Source organism: Leucoraja erinacea, chromosome 6 (genome assembly GCF_028641065.1).
Source record: "Leucoraja erinacea ecotype New England chromosome 6, Leri_hhj_1, whole genome shotgun sequence".
Taxonomy (NCBI): domain Eukaryota; kingdom Metazoa; phylum Chordata; class Chondrichthyes; order Rajiformes; family Rajidae; genus Leucoraja; species Leucoraja erinaceus.
In genome coordinates, this window is record NC_073382.1 from 66,883,597 (window position 1) to 66,905,137 (window position 21,541).

The 21,541-nt window shown below is 40.7% G+C and overlaps 1 protein-coding gene across 3 annotated transcripts in view; it reads left to right on the forward strand.

Annotated features, from left to right (window-relative positions):
* Window positions 1-21,541, forward strand: part of fat3a (FAT atypical cadherin 3a) — a 634,737-nt gene that overhangs the window by 349,681 nt on the left and 263,515 nt on the right. For all 3 annotated transcript variants that reach the window (XM_055637278.1, XM_055637275.1, XM_055637277.1), the window contains exon 4: window positions 12,149-12,463. In XM_055637278.1, the coding sequence (XP_055493253.1) occupies window positions 12,149-12,463 (315 nt within the window). The remainder of the gene's footprint in view (window positions 1-12,148; window positions 12,464-21,541) is intronic.

A 21,541-nucleotide genomic window follows, 5' to 3' on the forward strand; every position in this document is an offset into this window, starting at 1 on the left:
ATCCCCGCTCTTGACCTCCACTGTGCAACCTCAAGAATGCAATAATTATTATTTTTGCTCAGAAACCTTAACCAATGGAGTTAAACTTTGCACTATGGAAAAGGTAATTAGTAAGATTCTAGCAAGATCTGCATCTCTTATCTCTCTCTCTCTCTCTCTCTATTTGTATTACTGAATTCAACAGTAAATGAACATCATCTGTTTAGTGCCTTTTATGTCCTTGAGATGTCCCAAGATACTTCACAGTCAATAAATTACATTGGAAGTTAATTCCCAGTTATTATGTGGCCAGACATGGTAGCTCGTTTGCAAAAGCAAATAAAATAAATGAGAAGACAGTCTATCTAGGCTCATGGCCATTTTTATTCATGGATCAGCAGTGGAAAGCGTTACAAGCTACAAATTCATGGGTGTTAACATCTTTGATGATCTGCCCTGGGCCCAGCATATGGATGTAATCAGGAATGCCAATGAATATTCTAATAAACCTCTACACTGTAGAAAGTATTCTGACTGGTTGCATCATGGCTTGGTATAACAGTTCCAATGCACAGGAATCAAAGAGGTTGTAAAGAGAGGTGGACTCAACCCAGTCTATCACAGGCACAGGCTATCCAAAGCATCTATATGAAACAATGATCCCCAACACCTGCACCTTGCCCTCTTCTGGTTGTTACCATTGGGCAGAAGGTACAGAAGCCCAAAGTCCCACACCGTAAGGTTCAGGAACAGCTACTTTCCAACAACTATCAGATTCTTGAACTGACCTGCACAACCCTAATCATACCTCGATAACGGAACACTGCTGACCACCTCTTGCACTGGCATGGACTTGTTTTCTAACCTCAAAAAACTGCAAATGCTAAAAAAAAAAAACAGTGCTGGAGTAACTCAGTGGCTCAGGCAGCATTTCTGGAGATGATGAATATCCATGTTCTCCAAAGATGGTGCCTGACTCGCTGAGTTACTCCAGCAGTTTGTGTCTTGAATTGTTTACTAATTGAGTTTTGTACTAATGTCTTGTTTTTTTACAGCATTTTTCTTTTTGTTGTCTTGTAGAATTTGCATGTAATTTATGTCATTTATGTTTGTGTGTGTGTGTGGGTGAGTCTGTATGCCTGTGATGCTGTTACAACCATGATTTTCATTTACACTGTTCCTCATCGTTCTTGTGCATATGACAATAAACTTAACTGGAGTTGCATTGGTTGTGGGCTAGATATTAGCTAAGAGACTTCCCTGCTTCATACAAAAGTACTCTTAAAGTTCTGTAATCCACAAATATTTGTCACATCCACAAGGTAGTAATCATTGCAAAATTGCATGATTCTTGGATTGCTTGAATAAGTTCAGGAGTGCATGTTAACTGATATGAGTTCATTTCCCACCTTTTTAATTGGGGGAATTTAAATCTAATTAATTTTAAATGGTTGGCTGTTGTGGGATGAGAAGATGAACATTCCCCTATGCCCTCAGCTTTAGTGCTCCTTCTGGCTATTTTCAAGTGGAAATTTGTTAATTGCATCCCATCTAGAAGAAGCAGGTAACGTCATAACCATATTGCTATTGCAGAAAATTAGGGCATACAGCCCATTGAATCAATGTCAGCTCCTGATGGGGTAGTCCAGTTGGTTCCATTACCCCCAGTCCTTTGTAATTGTCCTGCCAATCACTTTCTCTCAGATAGACACAAAATGCTTGAGTAACTCAGCAGGACAGGCACCATCTCTGGAGAGAAGGAATGTGTGATGTTTCAGATCAAGACCTTCACACCGAAAAACCACCCATTCAATAGACAATAGGTGCAGGAGTAGGCCATTCAGCCCTTAGAGCCAGAACCGCCATTCAATGTGATCATGGCTGATCATCCACAATCAGTACCCCGTTCCTGCCTTCTCTCCATATTCCTTAACTCCGTTATCCCGAAGAGCTCTATCTAATTCTCCTTCTCTCAAGAGATGCTGCCTGTCCTGCTGAGTTACTCCAGCATTTTGTGTCTGTTCATTTTAAACCAGCATCTGCAGTTCCTTCCTAATCACTTTCTCCCAAATGCCTATCCAATTTTCTATTGTTTACATACGTTCTGTAAATTCTGTATCAAGTATCTCTAAAGGGACTAACATCTTTGAGATAAACATTTCTTCACACAGAGAGTGGTGAATCTCTGGAACTCTCTGCCACAGAGGGTAGTTGAGGCCAGTTCATTGGCTATATTTAAGAGGGAGAGATGTGGCCCTTGTGGCTAAGGGGATCAGGGGGTATGGAGAGAAGGCAGGTACGGGATACTGAGTTGGATGATCAGCCATGATCATATTGAATGGCGGTGCAGGCTCGAAGGGCCGAATGGCCTACTCCTGCACCTAATTTCTATGTTTCTATGTTTCATGCCCCCATATCTTTTTGTCTAAATATTAAATGTGTGTCCTTTGACTCTTCAGTTACCTGTCAATAGACATAATTTCCCTATATTACCTGAACCTATTTGTGTAGAGTTTGCATATTCCCCCTGAAACCAGAGCACGTTGACCCGCAACGATGTACGGGTCAACTGGTTAATGTGCAGATGACCAGTCGAATCTGGGGGATTTGAGGGCATTGTTGAGAAAATAAAATTATTATGCGATTGCTGGAAAATGGGTGCTTGATAGTGTAGATCTACTGGTCCAAGGGGCCTATTTTCTGCTGTAAGACTAGGAAACATTCTAAGTCCATGGTCACGGATGTCTCATCAGATAACCTTACAACATTCTTAATTCTGAGGAGACAACCCCAACTTATCTAATTTAATACTATAGCTGAAATACCTCACCCTTGTTCTGTTCCTTTTCAATTAATTAATTAATCAAATTCATTATTTTTGTTGTATACACTTTAAGGTCTCTATATCTTTCCAAAAGTCAGATGTGCGATATTGAGCACAATATTTTGAGTTCTAGTTTAACCAATGTTTCATACAGGTTCAATGGAACTTCCATACTTTTTTTATTCTGTGCATCTCTTTATTAATCCTAGAACACCATATACTTCTATAACCACCCGATCCAAAATGCCATACCTTAATCCAAGGTCTTGTGCAGAAATGTACCCAGGTGTACCCTCTGTTTCTTGACTATTTAGGATGAAGTCATTTGATCTGATTCCAGCACTTTCTGTTTTATTTCATATTTCCAGTGTTCGCTGTTGTTTTCACTCATTCATTCACTCTGTGTTATAGCCAAAATGTATCAATTCACGCTTTCTCATTTGTGAATTTTGTCTGCCAGTTGTCTTCCCATTTAACCAGCCTGTGCACGTCTGCTTGCAAGCTGTTACCGCCCGCACTGTTTACCGCGCTTCCAAGCTTTGCATCGTCGTCACGTTTGGAAAAGTTATTCTGTAAACCCATGTATAGATCAGTGACAAATTAATCAAAAAGAGTAGTGGTCCCAGCACTAATTCCTAGGGAACACCATCTTCTTTAGTTGCTATATTTAAATCAGACTCCCACAGTGCACTAACGAGTCCGATTTAAATGTAACATGTGGCAGACAGGTTTCTACGAACTTGGAAAATCATCCAGCAAAATTAACATGGAGCAGCTGGGTCCAGCATATAGAGGTTTCTAAATCCCTGAGCAAAACACACAGACCAGCTATAGTTTGATTTCTTCTCCCCCACTGTCCCACTTTGTTCAATATTTTGCATTTCTGTAGTTCCTGCACAAAAAGAAAATTTTTTTCACATAATCAAGGGTTAGGAACTCATTTTAATATCTTAAAATACATATCTGTGATGTTTTAACTTCTATCTGTATACAACAGGCACTTTCCACCTTTATGTAATGCTTCTGAACTCTGTATAAGGATTTTTTTTAAATTCCACTCTTTGCAATTATTCTTTGGTGTAAATGATTTTACACCCAGCATGATGATGGTCCATTGCATGAATCCGGGGTTCTGCTTAAACTGATCACGAGAACTTTCTAAAGACCTCTCTTTGTAGTCAACAACAAACATCATGGCATCCTGCTGGCTGTCTGATTCATCCTCTTTGCTGTTCAAATAGAGACATTGTAACATTTGGAGAAACGTCACCAAGCTACATGTGAATGTGCAAATCTTACACTATTACCTAATTAGATGCATGTTGCTGCTGATAGCAAATCCTTGTCCCTGCGGATTATATTTATTAAAAATGTTCAGTTGCATTCTCCCAGTTTTCATTACTCTATTCTGTCATCCTATAGTACATCAGGGCAGGGCCGGATTTAGATGAAGAGAGGCCCTAGGCTATTTCACTTGTGAGGCCCCCCCTCCCAATCCCCCACCCCCACGACTAGAGGACCATGACTACCCGACAGTGACAGTGTGACACTTTTAGATCCTACTGTATGTTGTCATTAAACAGTTGGTTTTAAAATACATATTGGATTCCCGCGGAGCAGGCGATGCCTTACCTGGATCGCCTTTGAAGCTCCGGAGTGTTGGGCCTGCTGCTTCAGGCTCGTACCATTCAGATTGTCGCAGCCTTTCCTGTCGGGACCGGCCAGAGCTTCAATCTGCAGCTTCAGTACTTCAGCACAAGCTGCAGCTCAAAGCTCTGGCCGGTCCCGGCAGGAAAGGCCGCGCCAATCCGAATGGTAGGCCGTGAGGAGGGGGGCGAAGATGCGGCTCAGAGGAAGGACGCATCCTCGCCCAGGTAGGGACTGGGAAAAACGGTTAAATAAACGACATACCTTTTGCTTTGTCCTGCACTTGCGATCCGTGATGGTGAAGGCGCTGAAGGCGTTTTTAGTCGTGTAGAACGGATTTTCAGCATCAGGTCATTGAGTAGCACTCTGAGCAAATCAAAGATCTAAGGATCTTTGGAGCAAATTCCTCTCCGATAACATATATAAAACCTCATCTGCATTTTACTCCTTTCCCCCCCCCCCCCCCCCCCCACTCCACACCACCACCAAAGCTTCCGGAATCGCAAGCACTGCGCCACTGATGGTAGGTTTTGTAACAACGCCACTATGTTAAAAGTTTTATACACCTTGATGGAGCGATGCCGAGGCCCCCCTGGATCTCGAGGCCCTAAACTTAAGCTTATGAAGCTTATACGTAAATCCGGCCCTGCATCAGGATCTGAAGAAGGGTCTCGACGCGAAACATCACCCATTCCTTCAACACTTTGTGTCTCTTTTTGGTATCAACCAACATCTGCAGTTCCCTCGTTTTACATAAAACTTTCCCAGTCAGATAAACAAGTGTTCAAAGCAATTTCAAAGAGCACATCTGTTAGCTTTGGAAATAGCATATAGATTTAATTAACTAATATGTTAAACAGAAAAATGCTAAGAAAAAGTCAAGCAACATCTATGAAGAGAGAAACTCTTCACAGAAAAGTATGATTAATGGTCATTAACCTGCAATATGACTCTAGTTTCTATTGATGCAGACCCTGCCTGATAGTCTGAAAATGTTTAACCATTTTTAGTTTTGGTTTTGGATTTCCAATGTCAGGTTTGTTTGGCTTCATGCAGATCCATTATGGATTAGATAGAAGATGTAGCCGTGTTTCAATAATATTTTAATGAAGTCAGCAGAGGGAAATCTATTTTGGTAAGAAAGGAACTTGCAATACTTTTGTAGTTCTTGCAGTGCCGGGATGTCATGGGAGCTACCTCTTGTATAAAAGTTCAAGCAGTCGATTCACAATTAGCAATTAGATTGCTTCAATTATGTCACTTTGGCTTGAAGTGAGATGGATCTGAGCCCAAGTCTCTGCTCAAAATTTAATTTTAAAGTGCAGTCTGATGTTCGGCATTTCTGATAAAGTCCTACATTATTAGAGACACTTGCTGAAAAATTCTAATTCAAATACAAATGCACACATAAACAGTAAGAGCAGTCTTACCCATGCTACTCTCTTGCAAGCCATAGAGTTTCCCTACTGGTATGATGGTATAATTTCCTTATTGGTATGAAGGTATAATTTCCTTACTAGTATGATGTTCAAGGTGGCAAATGCTTAACTATTGGGCGTTGCAGGCCTTCAGTACAAATATGTACAATAACCATGTGTTGTTTAAAAGGTTACACTGGAAAATAAAATAAGTGAAAGAATAACCTGTTGCAAAGGACTGGACAAGCTAGATGCAGGAATAATGTTCCCAATGTTGGGCAAGTCCAGAATCAGAAGCCACAGTCTTAGAATAAAGGGGAGGCCATTTAAGACTGAGGTGAGAAAAAACTTTTTCACCCAGAGAGTTGTGGATTTGTGGAATTCCCTGCCACAGAGCGCAGTGGAGGCCAAATCACTGGATGGATTTAAGAGAGAGTTAGATAGAGCTCTAGGGGTTAGTGGAATCAAGGGATATGGGGAGAAGGCAGGCATGGGTTATTGATTGGGAACAATCAGCTATGATCACAATGAATGGTGGTGCTGGCTCAAAGGGCCGAATGGCCACCTCCTGCACCTATTTTCAATGTTTCTATGTTTCTAAAGCTAGAAGCTCTTAAAATGCTTGTTGAAGTCCTGCATCATAAAGTCATTTGAAGACTTAAGTGACAACAGGATAACCATTTAGTGGAATTAAGTCAGTAACAACTGGTCTCTTAAGTAATGTTGGGGCTGCTCCTCACTTTCAGTAAAGGCCCCCACCTGCTCTCATGGCCCATGCTGTTCACAAACCATGTATTAATGTTAAAATTTGCCAACTGCAAATTCCATTTATGCAATGTGCCTAATAGTCTTTGCGCATAGAACATCAGCAAAGTGGGACGTGATGGAATTCTGTGAAGAGCACCTGGAATACCTGGAAGAGCACCTGGTTGGCACTTGGAGTGCAAATAATTTTGTTGAGAGGAAGTGCCCTGCAAAAATAATTATTCATAAACTTCCTGAGACACAGCAATGATCTGGGATTATAGATTCAGCAAAATATCTGTATGTAAAATCTGTCCCTTAGATCATTATTTCTAAATATCAAACCTTTTACTGTTGTTTATTCCAAAAGTACTTGGAGATCATATGCTTGAGATTATATAGTGAAATTCCTCATATATTTTGTGCACCAGTTCTTGGGTTCATCCTTTCCTCCTCCTTCAGTGCATTTTCTTTCCTGATGCTTTTATCTCGCGTTTCCAGCTGGCCTAGAATTAAATGTGGCGACTACAGAAGATATTTCAAAGTTCTGTTCGGGTTTATCACAGCGTAATTGTGGTGGGAGCATTGTGAAAGCTGCTGGAGTCCAGTTTTAGTCTTTTGGAATTGATCAGTCTTTTTTTCTGTATTCCCATTGCTACCCGCTACTTTGGCTTGAGCTTGTCTCCATTGTCTTTACATTGCAGTGCTTAATAATGAGCCTTGGTGAAAATAACAAATTTAAACCCATCGCTTGAATTACTTATGCTCTTGCTGATAGGTTGTGGGTGAAATTTAATTTTTGCACTTGGTGGGGAAGTAGGTGTAGCATTCTTGTATTAAAAATTTCAATTTAATTTATTTTCCACATTCCTTGTTTTATTAAAATTAAATATTTGTTAAGTATTATCTTGTAATTACCACAAGAGAAATCCTTAATGATTTAAAGATTGCTTTCAATCAGATAAGATTTAGTTCAGTAGCTAGTGTGGAATACAGATATGCCTCTCTGAAGCATGGGTGCCTCTCTGGTGTAATTGAATCTCTTTATATTCCAAGCATGACCAAATTAGATTAGCGCTGGTTTTTTTAAAAGTACAGACAGCGGATAAAAAATTATTCCACATCTGGAGGTCAAAAGATAGCCATCCTCTCCAACATTTATTGCAATTGCTTTGATGTATCGTCAAATTAGTGGTGTGCATTAGAACATTAACAAGTTCCATTCATCCACCTTTCAATAATGCTTTTTTTTTTTTACTGTCATAGGGGAATAACAATATGAAACAAATAAAGATTCATTTTCGAAAAATAATATTATATCTATGAAGTGAAAATGATTGTTGATGGATATCCAATGATTAATGGATTCACATTGACCTCCTTTGATAGTTTGATTGCAGTAACAAAAATCTTTATTATATGTGGTCCAACCTCTCTGTTTAATACAGAAGAATGTGATTAAATCAGTTTTCCTAATAACCGAGAGAATGCTTTACTTTTAAAATATTTGTTTTACATTGAAATCAATGTAAATTCACCTAAATAACCAAAATGCAAGCTCTTTAAGTTTTTCCAGTCATATTTGGAAGAAACAAATTCAAATATAATGTAACATCAGAATATTTAGGCTATATTCTATTTCTTATTCTATATGGCAAACAGTTGTGTTTAATTTATTTATATATTATAGAGAGTGACCTCCAAGTAATTTTCTAAAATATTGAAGGAGATAAACGTTGAAGGACTATATCAAAATCTGAAACCTGCAAGGATATATAGATATAAATCTTGATTTTGAAATTAATTATTTATAGAGGGACTGTTTGTGAAATGGTTATTTTGTGTAGAAGAAGTAATGCTTCTTGGTTGTCTTATACTTGTCTGTTTGATATCCTAAGTCAAGAGCTGCTTTGCTCTGACTGAGAGGCAGCTGTTGACAGGTCCATCTATCTCTCATGGCTAGAAGAAAATCATGTACTACCCACGAACCAACCAGAAAAATTATAAATGCTACTTTTAAATATCCTTGTGGCCAAGTGTACCTCTTGTTCTTTGTAATCTTCATCTCGTGGAAGACCTATTAATACACAGATGAGCTGTTGAAACAATTCGTATGTGACCTTTGATCGTGATATTTAGTTTGCTTTCGAGATACAGTGCAGAAACAAGCCCTATGGCCCACCATTCCGAGCAGCGATTCCTGCATACTAGCACTATCCTACACATTAGGGAGAATTTGCAATTTGAACCAACGCCAATTAATGTACCATATAACCATCCTGTAGTTAACTAATTACAGCACGGAAACAGGCCATCTGGAGTGGGAGAGGAAACCGGAGCACACCTGCCTGCACTCAAAATAACCCCCACGTATTCTCATATGCCTATCCAATTTAAAATGATATACAGACTATGCACAGGGACAGCCACACCGTAGTCCCTTAATTCTGGATCAAACCTGGTTCTTTGGAGTGGGAGAGGCACTGGAAGGCAGCATCTCACAGACAGCCGCAAACCTGGGTGTTCCTCTACCGCTGCCGCCCCCTATGGTGCCCAATATCTTTGAAGTAGCTTTTTGGAATTTGCTGCCTGGTGCACTGTAGGTAATGTGACAGCAATCCTGTGCAAGCTCAGGTTCCAAAACAGAAAATTCCCCCGATCTTGGACTCAGAGATCAGCAAACTATATGCTGAAGCATAGCTGGCTTCCAGTGGCATAAACACTCACAATTACAGACCTCTATAGAGCGGACTAAAGAAGGGTCTCGACCCGAAACGTCACCCATTCCTTCTCTCCAGAGATGTTTCCTGGCCCGCTCAGTTACTCCTGCATTTAGTGTCTACCATGTGTTTCAATATTGGTTTAACTATGTATGATGGCCCAGAACATCTCAAACATCTCTGTGCTCTTCTCTGAAATAGCACTATGCAGATTTCATGCAAGTTCTCAAGAGAAGATTGGGTTATGATTTAGTGTCAGAGGTAAATAATGGTTCATATGATATTATATCAGTTCTATACCATAGGGAGAGAAGATATCTGAGTTATCGACTTATTGTACAGTTACCTCACCAATTGGTGAGCCCAGTTGTGCAGGAATACATGAATACATTTTGATTCAGGTTTGGTGTTCACCAACGTTTCTCTTGTTTTTTTCTTAAAGAGAAGACCGGTGTAGTAGAGAGCAATGCTGCAAAAATTCTAACTACTTGTATTATTCCTGTGGGTATACATCTTGTATTTTTTCATGATGAAGTATTCAGAAGAGGGGCACTGAGCATGAAGAAAGTGGGTTGGAATGAAGTAATTTCTCGAGAAGTGTTTCATCAGGCCGTGAAACTATGGAGGGGGTCCGGTTCTCATGTGCTGTGTAAATGCCCGAGAAGAGAACCAGCTCTCTGGGCTATGCTTCAGCTGATAGTTTAGCTAATCTCCAGGGGACAGGCCAATATCAGGGGAATGGGTGAAAATATTTCCCAGTATTGGGCCGAAAGCCAGCTAATAAGGATAGTTTGCAGACTATTTTTTCCCACAGGAGAAAGGGATTCAAAAGGAGAGGGGATTCAGAAATTGGAGTTGCATAGGGACGTGGATGGGCTGATGCAGGATTCCCAAAAGGTTAATTTGCAGGTTAAAGTGGCGGTAATGAAGGCAAATGTATTGCTTGCATTCATTTAGAGGGGACTAGAATATAAAAGGATGCTAAAATATATAAAGCTGAGGCTTTATAAGTCGCCAGTGAGACCACATTTGTAATATTGATAGCAGTCTTGGGCCCCATATCTGAGGAAGGATGTACTGGCTTTGGAGGGGGCCCAAAAGAAGTTCACAAGAATGATCGCCTGAATGATTGAGTTAATGTATGTGGAGCATTTGATGTCTCTGAGTCTGTTCTCTCTGGAATGTATAAGGTTGGGGGATCTCATTGAAACTTGCCAGATAATGAAAGGCCTAGGTAGAGTGGATGTGGAAAGGATGGTTCCAGTAATGGGAGAGTCTAGAACCAAAGGGCACAGCCTTAGAATTAAAGGACGTACCTTTAGAACGGATATGCGAAGGAATTTCTTTAGCCAGAGGGTGGTTAATCTGTGGAATTAATTGCTACAGATGGCCATTGGATATTTTTATAGCAGAGATTGTTAGATTCTTGATTGATAAGGGTGTCAAATGTTGGGAGGGGTTGAGAGGGGAAAATAGATCAGCCATGATTAAATGGCAGTGTGGACTAGAGGGGCTGCATGGCCTAATTCTGCTCCTACGCCTTCTGGTCCTATGGTCTAATCTTTAGCCATCAACTGATGTCACGAAAACAGATATTGTGGTAATTATCATATTGCTGCTGGTGAGCTTTGATGGGCATGAATTGGCATTCGTTCAAACCTTACCCTACCATATTTCTGGTTCCCCTCTCCCCTAACTCTCAGTCTGCAAACTGGTCTTGACCTGAAACTTCAGCCATTCATTCTCTCCAGAGATGCTGTCTGTCCTGCAGAGTTACTGCAGCATTTTGTGTCCATATTATGAATTGGCATTACCTGCATTACAACAGTAGCACATTTTAAAAAGGGACTCTGGGATGGTTTCAGGCATACATCATTTGGTAAGATTTGGTTAGTATCACTGTGCACACCACTGCCATAAGTATGAGAGACTGATTGAAGCAAGATTGAGCCAGCACGAGAAATATTGAAATACTGAATCGTACACATATTAACATTTTTCTTTGCTCAGCTTATTGGATTTTGTTGTATTGAGTCTCAACTATTTTCCAGGAAATCTCTATGCCTAGATAGCATCAATGTCAGCCATCTTTATTAGTCACATTATATGTTACTCTGGTCATTGATAAGGACACAAAAAGCCAACTTGACTTAACACTTTCAGTCTTCGGGAGTTGTGGGAAACAAACATTTGCCTAGTTTCCAGCCAGTCTGGTCTCTCAATGTGTTCTGCCATCATGGGTGATAGGGTTTTGAAAATAGGATAGTTGGGCTGAAAATTAGTTTGCAGATGGTATAGAGTGTAAATTGGATTTGTTGTGTGCTTAAAATATACATGGAGGATGAATGAAAAGGAAGTATTTTTTCACATTTACGTTTATTTTCCATTATATAGTTATATGAGTTCAAAGTTACAATAATGATACTATCATTATTGCTCATGACGCGATCAAATGTGTTACTAATATTAGGTAAATCGGACCTCAATTGCCGAGCCCTGTCAAATAAAAGTGGTGCTTGTTGATCAAAACTAATAATTAGCCATTTATATCCTTTGGTCCATGCTGCTTGAGGATGAGATTTACTGAACAATAGATTTACATTGTAACTAGAAAGTTAAGTATTGAATATTTTGAGATTAAAATTAACAAAATCAATAACTTTTTATAGCATAACAAATATCCTTTAAACTATTTTATATTTTATTGTATAAGTATCTATTAAAATGTTGTGGATTATTGTTGAAGTATATCTGGCTTGGTGAATGTATCAACATCAATGTAACCTATTCCTTTATTTTGTTGCTTCCTATCTTAGGTTTGATTGTTACAGCTGATGTACTTGATCGTGAAACAACTGCTTCCTACTGGCTTACTGTGTATGCCACAGATCGTGGAGTAGTTCCATTATTTTCATCCATTGAGATCTATATTGAGGTTGAAGATGAAAATGACAACGCACCGATATCTTCTCAGCCTATTTACCATCCATCAATCATGGAAAACTCTCCCAAGGATGTTCCCATAGTTCAGATTCAGGCCTATGATCCAGATTCCAGCTCCAGTGATAAAATGACTTTTAAGATTACCAGTGGGAACCCTCAAAATTTCTTCACGATTAATCCCAAGACGGGTAAGTCCTATCATTTTACGTTGCCCATTTTATACTGAGAAACCAGCCACATGCTCAATAGTTTTCAACTCACTTGCTGTCAGCTTTATACATTGGTATGTTTTCCTTGCTCCTAATTCAAGTGTGTTCTGAAAGAATTAAGAATGCTCCTTCTCTCATGGTATATCACAAAGTGTTTTATGCAGTTGTAGGATTGCTGATCTAATGAGCTTTCAAACAAATAGGATACTTATTATGCTATCACAGAAGTCACAATCTCTCTCACTCCCTCTCACATTGTCTTGAAGTCTAGCTGCTCCCAGGAGGGGAATGACAATTTTGGTTGGCAGCCTTTGATGCAAACAGTACCATAGGCTTATCAATGGCCTGCCAGGTCTCTTAGTTATGCGGAAATATTGCAGCCAAGGGGAGTCAAAAACAATTTGGGGGAGAACAATGTAGGTGTAAAGATTGCAATACTTCGTCCCTGTAAATTCCACTATTCCCAAAACACCCTCCACCTTCCTCGTTCCCTATCCCCCACTCGTCCTATTCTGATCACAAATACAACATGATTCATGCTTCATTGCCATCCCCCATCAGTACATTACTCTTCTGCATCTTGAATCCTGCAAGCTCCTGAATCCGAAATCTAGCAGTGACAAAAGACACTGACATTTGATAGCATTTTCCATTTGCAAAAATCGGAATCCCCATCAGTCCAGCCCATCCCGGTTAATGTCTTGGCCTTTTGGTCTGCATGGACTAAATACACCCTTGCACTTTTCAATTTGTTCCCACTGCTTTGTCACTTTTTAAGTCCATCCAAATTTGCTGTTGCAGTTATGTTTCTCGGAAATGTATCTTTATTTCTATCATTGTTTACGCCTCTGACCACCTCCTTAGTTTCAGCTATCACTCCACAATACACCAACACCAAATCAATATCAGGTCTAAGTGTCTCTCTGTCTAGGAAAGAGTTGTACAGAAAAGGGATCAAGGTAATGTGTTATATTTCTAGAAAACATTTTGATGGCTACAGCAGAATAAAAATCTCTTGCTTCTACTTTAGTTTACTGATGATGTTTTACAATTTAGTCCTTGCACCAGTACATTTACTGCTTTAATGTGATACTTGGTAGTACTTCAGCAGGCTGATTTGGACTATAAATTTTGTTTTTTATTATATTCTTATCCTGAAAAGTATTTCATCATGATGCATGGCTGAAATATTCATCGTTCATCAACTCATGTTAGAAATTGTGAATGCCATGAATCTTTGACCAAATATACATTTCAGTTACCAAATTTGTCTGAAGCATGAGAGAAACCTTTCAAAAGACATTCTTTATGCTTCAATTAAATAAAGAGTTTTTTTTTTACATCAAACATTGACAACACATTGCAGCCAATATCTATATTAACTATCAGAATAGACATGGTCATAAAATTCTACTCTATTTATCTTGGCTACTTATGGTAAGTCTTTGTTGAGCTCCAAGCACGTAAAATTAAAATGCAGATTTTGTTTTGAATTAAACTGAATTCCGCCGTAATTTATACTCTTAGGTTCATTTTCACAATTACAATTATGATTGATGCATGGAGTGTTGACATTACATTTGTTAGTGCAAAAGTGAGTGACAGAGCTATTTATAATTTACTGAGATCTGAAACAAAACTGTCAAATGTCAATCCCCTTATATAGACTATATTGTTGAAGTGTCTGCCTATCTGCTTCCAAAGACACATTTAAAGTTTCAATTAAATCCAGAAGTGCAGACACCGTAAAACTAATCAACGTTCTCATTTTAAGCAAATCTTTCTTCATAGATTCCAAGTTGCAAGATGTTCAAGGCCATTTGCAAATTGAAGCTGGCAGATATGGTTCAATAGATCTTCTGAAATGGCAATATTTTGCAGATAATATTAAGGATGTTCTTATTTACATTTCAGTTTCAATCAGTCACTAATATTCATTTGACAAATGCTTTGAAAATAAGGAGTGGAATTGGAGAGAAAATGTATAACAAAGCAAGCCTAACATACTACATTTACCTGGCTTCATATTTTAATCGTAGAAGATATTCCTGCAGTTTAATAGTTTAAATTGTTGTTTCTGCTGTACCATTTCCCCATGGATTATATGAAATGAAAATGTACGGGTAGCTATGCAAGGAAACACACAGACAATAATTTAAATTTCCAGCAATGGGGCTGATATGTTTCCCATCAGCAGTTTATTCCATACCTTTTCAAGAAGTTATTTAAGAAGTTTGTCTTGAAGCTGAAGCTAATGTAGAAGGCTCATGTTAGTTGCATGGGTTTTTGCATCTTAATTATGCACATGGCTGCAAGTTGCAGTGTAGTTTTGTGACTGTTGCCTGAAACTTCTAGTTCAGCAGGTATTTTTCAAACAATTTAAAAATCATCCAAAGATTGTCACTGCACAAAAATAGATTACTAATTATCAGGAGTAATATGGAATGCTTATTGTTAATCTTTGTATTTTTTAATCATACCATATTGTACATTTTCCATCCTTTGTACCATTTTGGATGAGGGGTAAGCTTGGTTTCTAACCTTAGAAAGTTCTTTAACAACTTGGGCGTTTTCAGTTGCCTTTAATTCTAGTTGTGAAACAACAAATCATGTGGACTATTGTGGGTATGAATTCTGCTTTTAACAATTTCATTAGTCAAAAGATATGACATTTGAACATGTAGTGGATAGAAATTAGAACATTAATTATCAGGGATTCAGCTAATCAATGTTCATATTCTTTTAATATGTATTCCTCTATTTAAGGCATAGCTCGAAGGAAAATATGGCAATAAAATAAGGCAAATTCTTTGTTAATTTATATATTTGAAAATAATTTGTAAAAGCTATTTAACAAATCAATCCAGCTATTTGTTGAAGGACTGTTGTGATGCTTATGTCCTTGCCCAAAGGAGCAAACCTGACACGTCGTACATTTTATTTAGAAAAACATACGTGCTTTTGCCATCGTTATAGTTGTATAATGGGAATTATTCCAATCAGCATATCTCTGTTTTCTTGTTCTCTTATTCTCTCTGCCTTTTCGGCTTGCCCTTCGTGACCCGCACAGACCATGACCAGCCCCCCTCGTCCTCCCCCGAACCCCCCCCCCCCCCCCCCCCCCCACCCACCCCGGCCTTTTCCTCCCCAGCCACCCCCACCCTTCCCTACCTCTCCCTACCCCTCCCCGTCCCCTCTCTCTTTTTCTCCTTTCATCTAATTGTGTCTCTCACAAAACTTGCCCCCACATCCCGACATTATTCAATAACAACAAAAATAGGCTTACTTTGGCTACAAATAAGCTTATGCTTACAGAGGTAAATATTGAATGTCTGTTTAAATGATCAGGCCTTCATGGAAACTTTTAATTGGTTCTTGTTATCATCAACTGCTTTTAGTGTGCCGTAACAGATAATGGACAGTAAATATTGTGGCAAATATTCATTTTATTCAGAAATGATTAATTGGAAAGTTGCAGGCAAATGTAATTTATAAAATAGACATTTATCAAAATTGATGGGTTGGCTTATCTAATTCTTTCAGCAGCTATTCATGGGAAAACAGAACACTTAATTACGTTGTCCTGAACTCTAATTTAATTGTCAAAACCATGAAAGTTTTCATTGAATTGTGAACAAAATACTTGATATATCCTTTTGTTATTTTGTGAAAGAGAAATCCCTATTGGTCTTTTTTTATTGTTATGCAAGAATGCTGAGTTTTTTTTCATTATTTGGTGTCATGTTGCAGAGTTGTTCACATAAAAAAATTCTGGTATTTTCTTTCCTGAAATTCCATACATCTATGTTAAACAAGTGTTCTTAATTGAAATAAATAATTGATGTTCTTTAACAGTGAAAGACAATTATTTTATATTTCCATGGAATAAGATTGAATTGCTTATATTTTCTATGTATTAATTTGTTTTTGTACCGTTGCAACCAGTGTTCAACTGCAACCTACCTAGTTTGCAGAGATCCCAAGTTCCAATAGCATCACATGGTGCAGCATTTTTATTTGTTACACAATGGAATTCTTTCTAGAAATTCAATTGCAGTGCTCCATGCGTATAATGTCTCAGGGCTCACTTCAATAATGTCAATCAGTGTGCAACTCTCGATATTCCCCACTGCTTCCACGTTGCATTACCTTGATCACAGATGAAGAAGGTGTGCTCTGTTGGACCAAGCAGAGAAGATTCAACCCGAATAGGCTTTTATTCTTGCAGAAACAATGAACTGCAGATGCCGGTTTAAACAAAAGGACACAAAGTGCTGGAGTAACTCAGTTGGTCAGGCAGCATTTCTGGAGAATATGGACAAACATTGAAAATAGGTGCAGGAGTAGGCCATTCGGCCCTTTGAGCCAGCACCGCCATTCAATATGATCATGGCTGATCATCCAATATCAGTACCCCGTCCCTATTTTTCCACATATCCCTTGAGTCCATTAGCCCTATGAGCTAAATCTAACCCTCTCTTGAAAACATCCAGTGAATTGGCCTCCACAGCCTTCTGTGGCAGAGAATTCCACAGATTCACAACTCTCTGAAAAAGTTTTTCCTCATCTCAGTCCGAAATGGCCCACCCCTTATTCATAAACTATGACCCCTGGTTCTGAACTCCCCCAACATCGGGAACATTTTTCCTGCATCTAACCTGTCTAACCCCTTAAGAATTTTTTATGTTTCTATCAGATATCCTCTCATCCTAAATTCCAGTGAATACAAGCCCAGTCGATCTATTCTTTCATCTCTATGTCACTCCCGCCATCCCAGGAATTAACCTGGTGAACCTACGTTGCATTCCCTCAATAACAAGAATGTCCTTCCTCAAAATAGGAGACTAAAACTGCACACAATACTCCAGGTGTGGTCTCACCAGGGCCATAAACAACTGCAGTAGGTCCTCCTTGCTCCTAAACTCAAATCCTCTTGCAATGAAGGTCAACATGCCATCAGCTTTCTTTACTGCCTGCTGTACCTGCATGCTTACTTTCAGTGACTGATGTACAAGCACACCCAGGTCTCTTGCACCTCCCCTTTTCCTAATCTGACACCATTCAGATGATAATCTGCTTTCTTGTTCTTACCACCAATTTGCATTTGCCCATTCACCCAACCTATCCAAGTCACCCTGCAGCCTTATAGCATCCTCCTTGTAGCTCACACTGCCACCCAACTTTGTGTCATCTGCAAACTTGGAGATGTTACATTTAATTCCTTCGTCCAAATCGTTAATATAAAATGTAAATAACTGGGGTCCCAACACTGAGCCTTGTAGCAGCCCACTAGTCACTGCCTGCCCTTCTGAAAAGGACCTGTTAATTCCTACTCTTTGCTTCCCCTCTACCAACCAGTTCACTATCCATGTCAATACCCTACCTCCAATACCATGTCATCTAATTTTGCCCACTAATCATTTGTGTGGGACTTTGTCAAAGGCTTTTTGAAAGTCCAGATACGCAACATTCACTGGCTTGCCCTTATCCATTCTACTTGTTACATCCTCAAAAAATTCCAAAAGATTAGTCAAGCATGAACTCCCCTTCATAAATCCACGCTGACTTTGACCGATCCTATCACTGCTTTCCAAATGCGCTGCTATAACATCTTTAATAAACGACTCAAGAATCTTCCCCACTACCGATGTAAGGCTAACTGGTCTATAATTCCCCTTTTTCTCTCTCCCTCCTTTCTTAAAAAGTGGGGTTACATTAGCTTCCCTCCAGTGCACAGGAACTGAACCAGAGTCTATAGAACATTGGAAAATGATCACCAAGGCATCCACGATTTCTAGGGCCACCTCCTTGAATACTCTGGGATGCAAACCATCAGTCCCTGGGGATTTATCTGCCTCCAGTCCCAACAACTTACCTAAAACCATTTCTTGACTAATGTGGATTTCCTTCAGTTCCTCCTTCCCAAACAAGTGATGTTTCGGGTCCAGACCCTTCTTTGGATGTCAAAACGTCACCTATTTATGTTTTCCACAGATGCTGCCTGACCCGCTGAGTTAGTCCAGCAATTTCAGGCTTTTATTCTTATTTATTTCCTGAGCCTCTTTGCCCCAAGTGCCTACTCTTCCAATAGATGATTTCTGAAGTCTGTATTTTCTGGCCCTTGTCATTGCAAAGATAAATCTGTTTCAAAGCAGTCCCTGTAGTTCAAATGGGATTTGAAAGATCCTGCCATGGAGGCAAAATTGTGCTTCACGCATCAGTTTGGGCCCAATGTGTGCAATATGTGGCACAAGCTTGATACAGCTGCTTCTGATGTGAACATTGATTTATACACAGGGAATGTGGAATATTTTGCTGTATGGAGGTACCTGTTCCAGCTTATGTTGATATTGGTAGAAATGGGCATTGCACAAATAATGTTGTCATTTGGTGCATGCTTAACAGTGAAAAGAAGTTAGTTGCACTAATCAGAAATACCTTGTCCAAATTCAATTCTGCATCATTTTCACAAGAAAATGACTGGGGACCTCATTAAAACATACAAAATAGTGAAATGCTTGGATAGTGTGGATGTGGAGAGGATGTTTCCTCTATTGGGAGAGTCTAGGAACGGAGGACCTTCATTTAGGAAGGAGATGAGGAGAAATTTATTTTGTCAGAGGGTGTTGAATCTGTGGAATCCATTGCCGCAAAATGCTGTATAGGGCAAGTCAGTGGATACCTTTAATGCAGTCATAGATAGATTTTTGATTAGTATAGGTGTCACAGGTTATGGGGAGAAGGCAGGAGAATAGGGTTAGGAGGGAGAGATATAAATCAACCATGATTGAATGGCAGAGTAGAAATGATGGGCCGAGTGGCCTAATCCCTCTCCTATCAATTAAAAAGTTCCCTGCTGCAAACAACTCCAGGCGAAATTGCACTATATGTTACGGCTTGCCAAAACAAAGCAAGCACTTTGCAATCCAATTTAAAGCCGCAGTTTTGGCGAGACGACACAGTTGAGTGAAAATTAATTCTTTATTTGGAACGATAAACATAGCATTTCTTCTCAACCGTGTTCTGAGTCAGCCAAATACAACTAAACTCCTTCTACACGGGTGCAGCTCGACTGATTAAATCCGCAAAAACGCGCCCACGTTCATGTGAACCTGCCAACCAATAGCGCGGGTTCATGTTGCCCCAAGCCACCGCAAGGTGCCACTACAGGAACCCCCCCCACACCCCCCGGAACCCGAGGTACGGGACCGAGCGGGAGGCCGAATGAGGTCACCGGACCGAGTGGAAGAGAGGGGCGGGACGAGTGATACAAGTGGGACTGGCGGAACATAGCCAGGAAACAGTAACGGTGCAGGGGAGACAGGCACAACCGGTGCCGGGATACAGGGCTGGACCACGATCACTGGGCCGTCGACATCCAGGTGGATGTCTGATGCCATGGTCAAAAAATAGATATATTCTTAAAATACGCATTAAAGATGGGAGAAAGGTTTATGGTAGAGTCAAAATTGCTGAAGGCTCTGAGCTAATGCTGGAATGGGGGAAAAGGCCCCACTTTCTCCCTGAGGCTCGCCAAAACAGACGAAATGAGCTCCGGCTGCCCACGAGCCGCGGGATGGAAATCCCCGGGTACCCGCAGCAGGGAGCCATTTGGTGGACGACGTATCCAGCTCCGGCTTTGGAGCCGTGCAGATGCCCAACAGCACCCAAGGCAACTGGTCGATGCAGTCCGGGCCCGTGAGCCGAGCCTTCAGCGCCTACTTAAAATGGCGGTGGAAACGCTTCACCAACTCGTTGGCCTGCGGGTGATAGGCGGTGGTATGGTGCAACTGCGCCCGTATAGCTGCACCAAAGCCGACCATAAAGCTGAAGTAAATTGAGCCCCCTGGTCGGTGGAGATCTCTCCCGACACGCCAAAACAGGCAATCCAATGAGCCGCAAAAGCCCGAGCAAAAGATGCGGCGGAGGTGTCAGTAAGTGGAATTGCTTCTGGCCACCTCGTGAAGCAATCTACGATGGTCAGCAGGTGCGTGGCGCCACGAGACGGCGGTAGTGGGCCAACCAAATCGACGTGGACGTGTAGGAAACGGCCAGAGGGAACCACGAAATCTTGCACCGGTGCCAGCACATGTCGTTGGACCTTCGATGTCTGGCAGAGAATACAGGCCCTGGCCCATGCCGTGACCTGCTTACAAAGGCCCTGTCAGACAAACTTGCCCACCACCAGCGCAGATGTCGCTCAGATGGAAAGGTGGGCCAGTTCATGGATAGCGTCAAAAACCCGTCGTCGCCAACCCACAGGAACAATAGGACGTGGTCTCCCGGTTGACACGTCACAGAGGACCGACACCCCTGCCAGACCGAAAGGGACATCGGCCAACCACAACCCGGAGGCAGCTGCAACGCAATGCGAGAGCGGTAACTGTCCATCCCACCGCTCTCGCGTTGCGTTGCGGCGAGCTCTGCATAATCCACACCGAGGTCAGCAGCCACCACGCCCGGGACCGCGGGACGAGACAACGCATCCACGACCAGGTTCAGTTTGCCAGCCACATGTTGGATGTCAGTAGTGAATTCAGACACAGAAGCCAGGTGCCATTGCTGACGGGCGGGCCAGGGGTCGGATACCTTAGTGAAGGTGAACGTCAGGGGTTTGTGGTCAGTGAAGGGCCTGCCCTCTAAAAAGTATCGGAAGTGACGGACAGCCAAATGAAGGGCTAGGAGCTCCCGGTCAAAGGCACTAGACCATAATAGTATTCCAATATGCTTTATGCTCCGTAGTTGTTATGCTTACCTTTTCCCCCATTCCAACATTAACTCAGAGCCTTCAGCAATTTTGACTCTACCATAAACCCTTCCATCCTCCCATCTTTAAAGTGCATTTTAAGAACATATCTATCTTTTGACCATGGCATCAGAATCCTTCCCAGCATATCTATTTTTGTGCATTATTTCTATGATTGGCATTCATTCTACCTAAATGAAGGAGTTAAAAACCTTCATTGTTGACGTCATCTTATAAAATGTTAGTTACGCTAGTTAATAGCCACTCGATGTAGTCAGATTTATTTTTAAAAAGTGTCGTACTTTCATCAG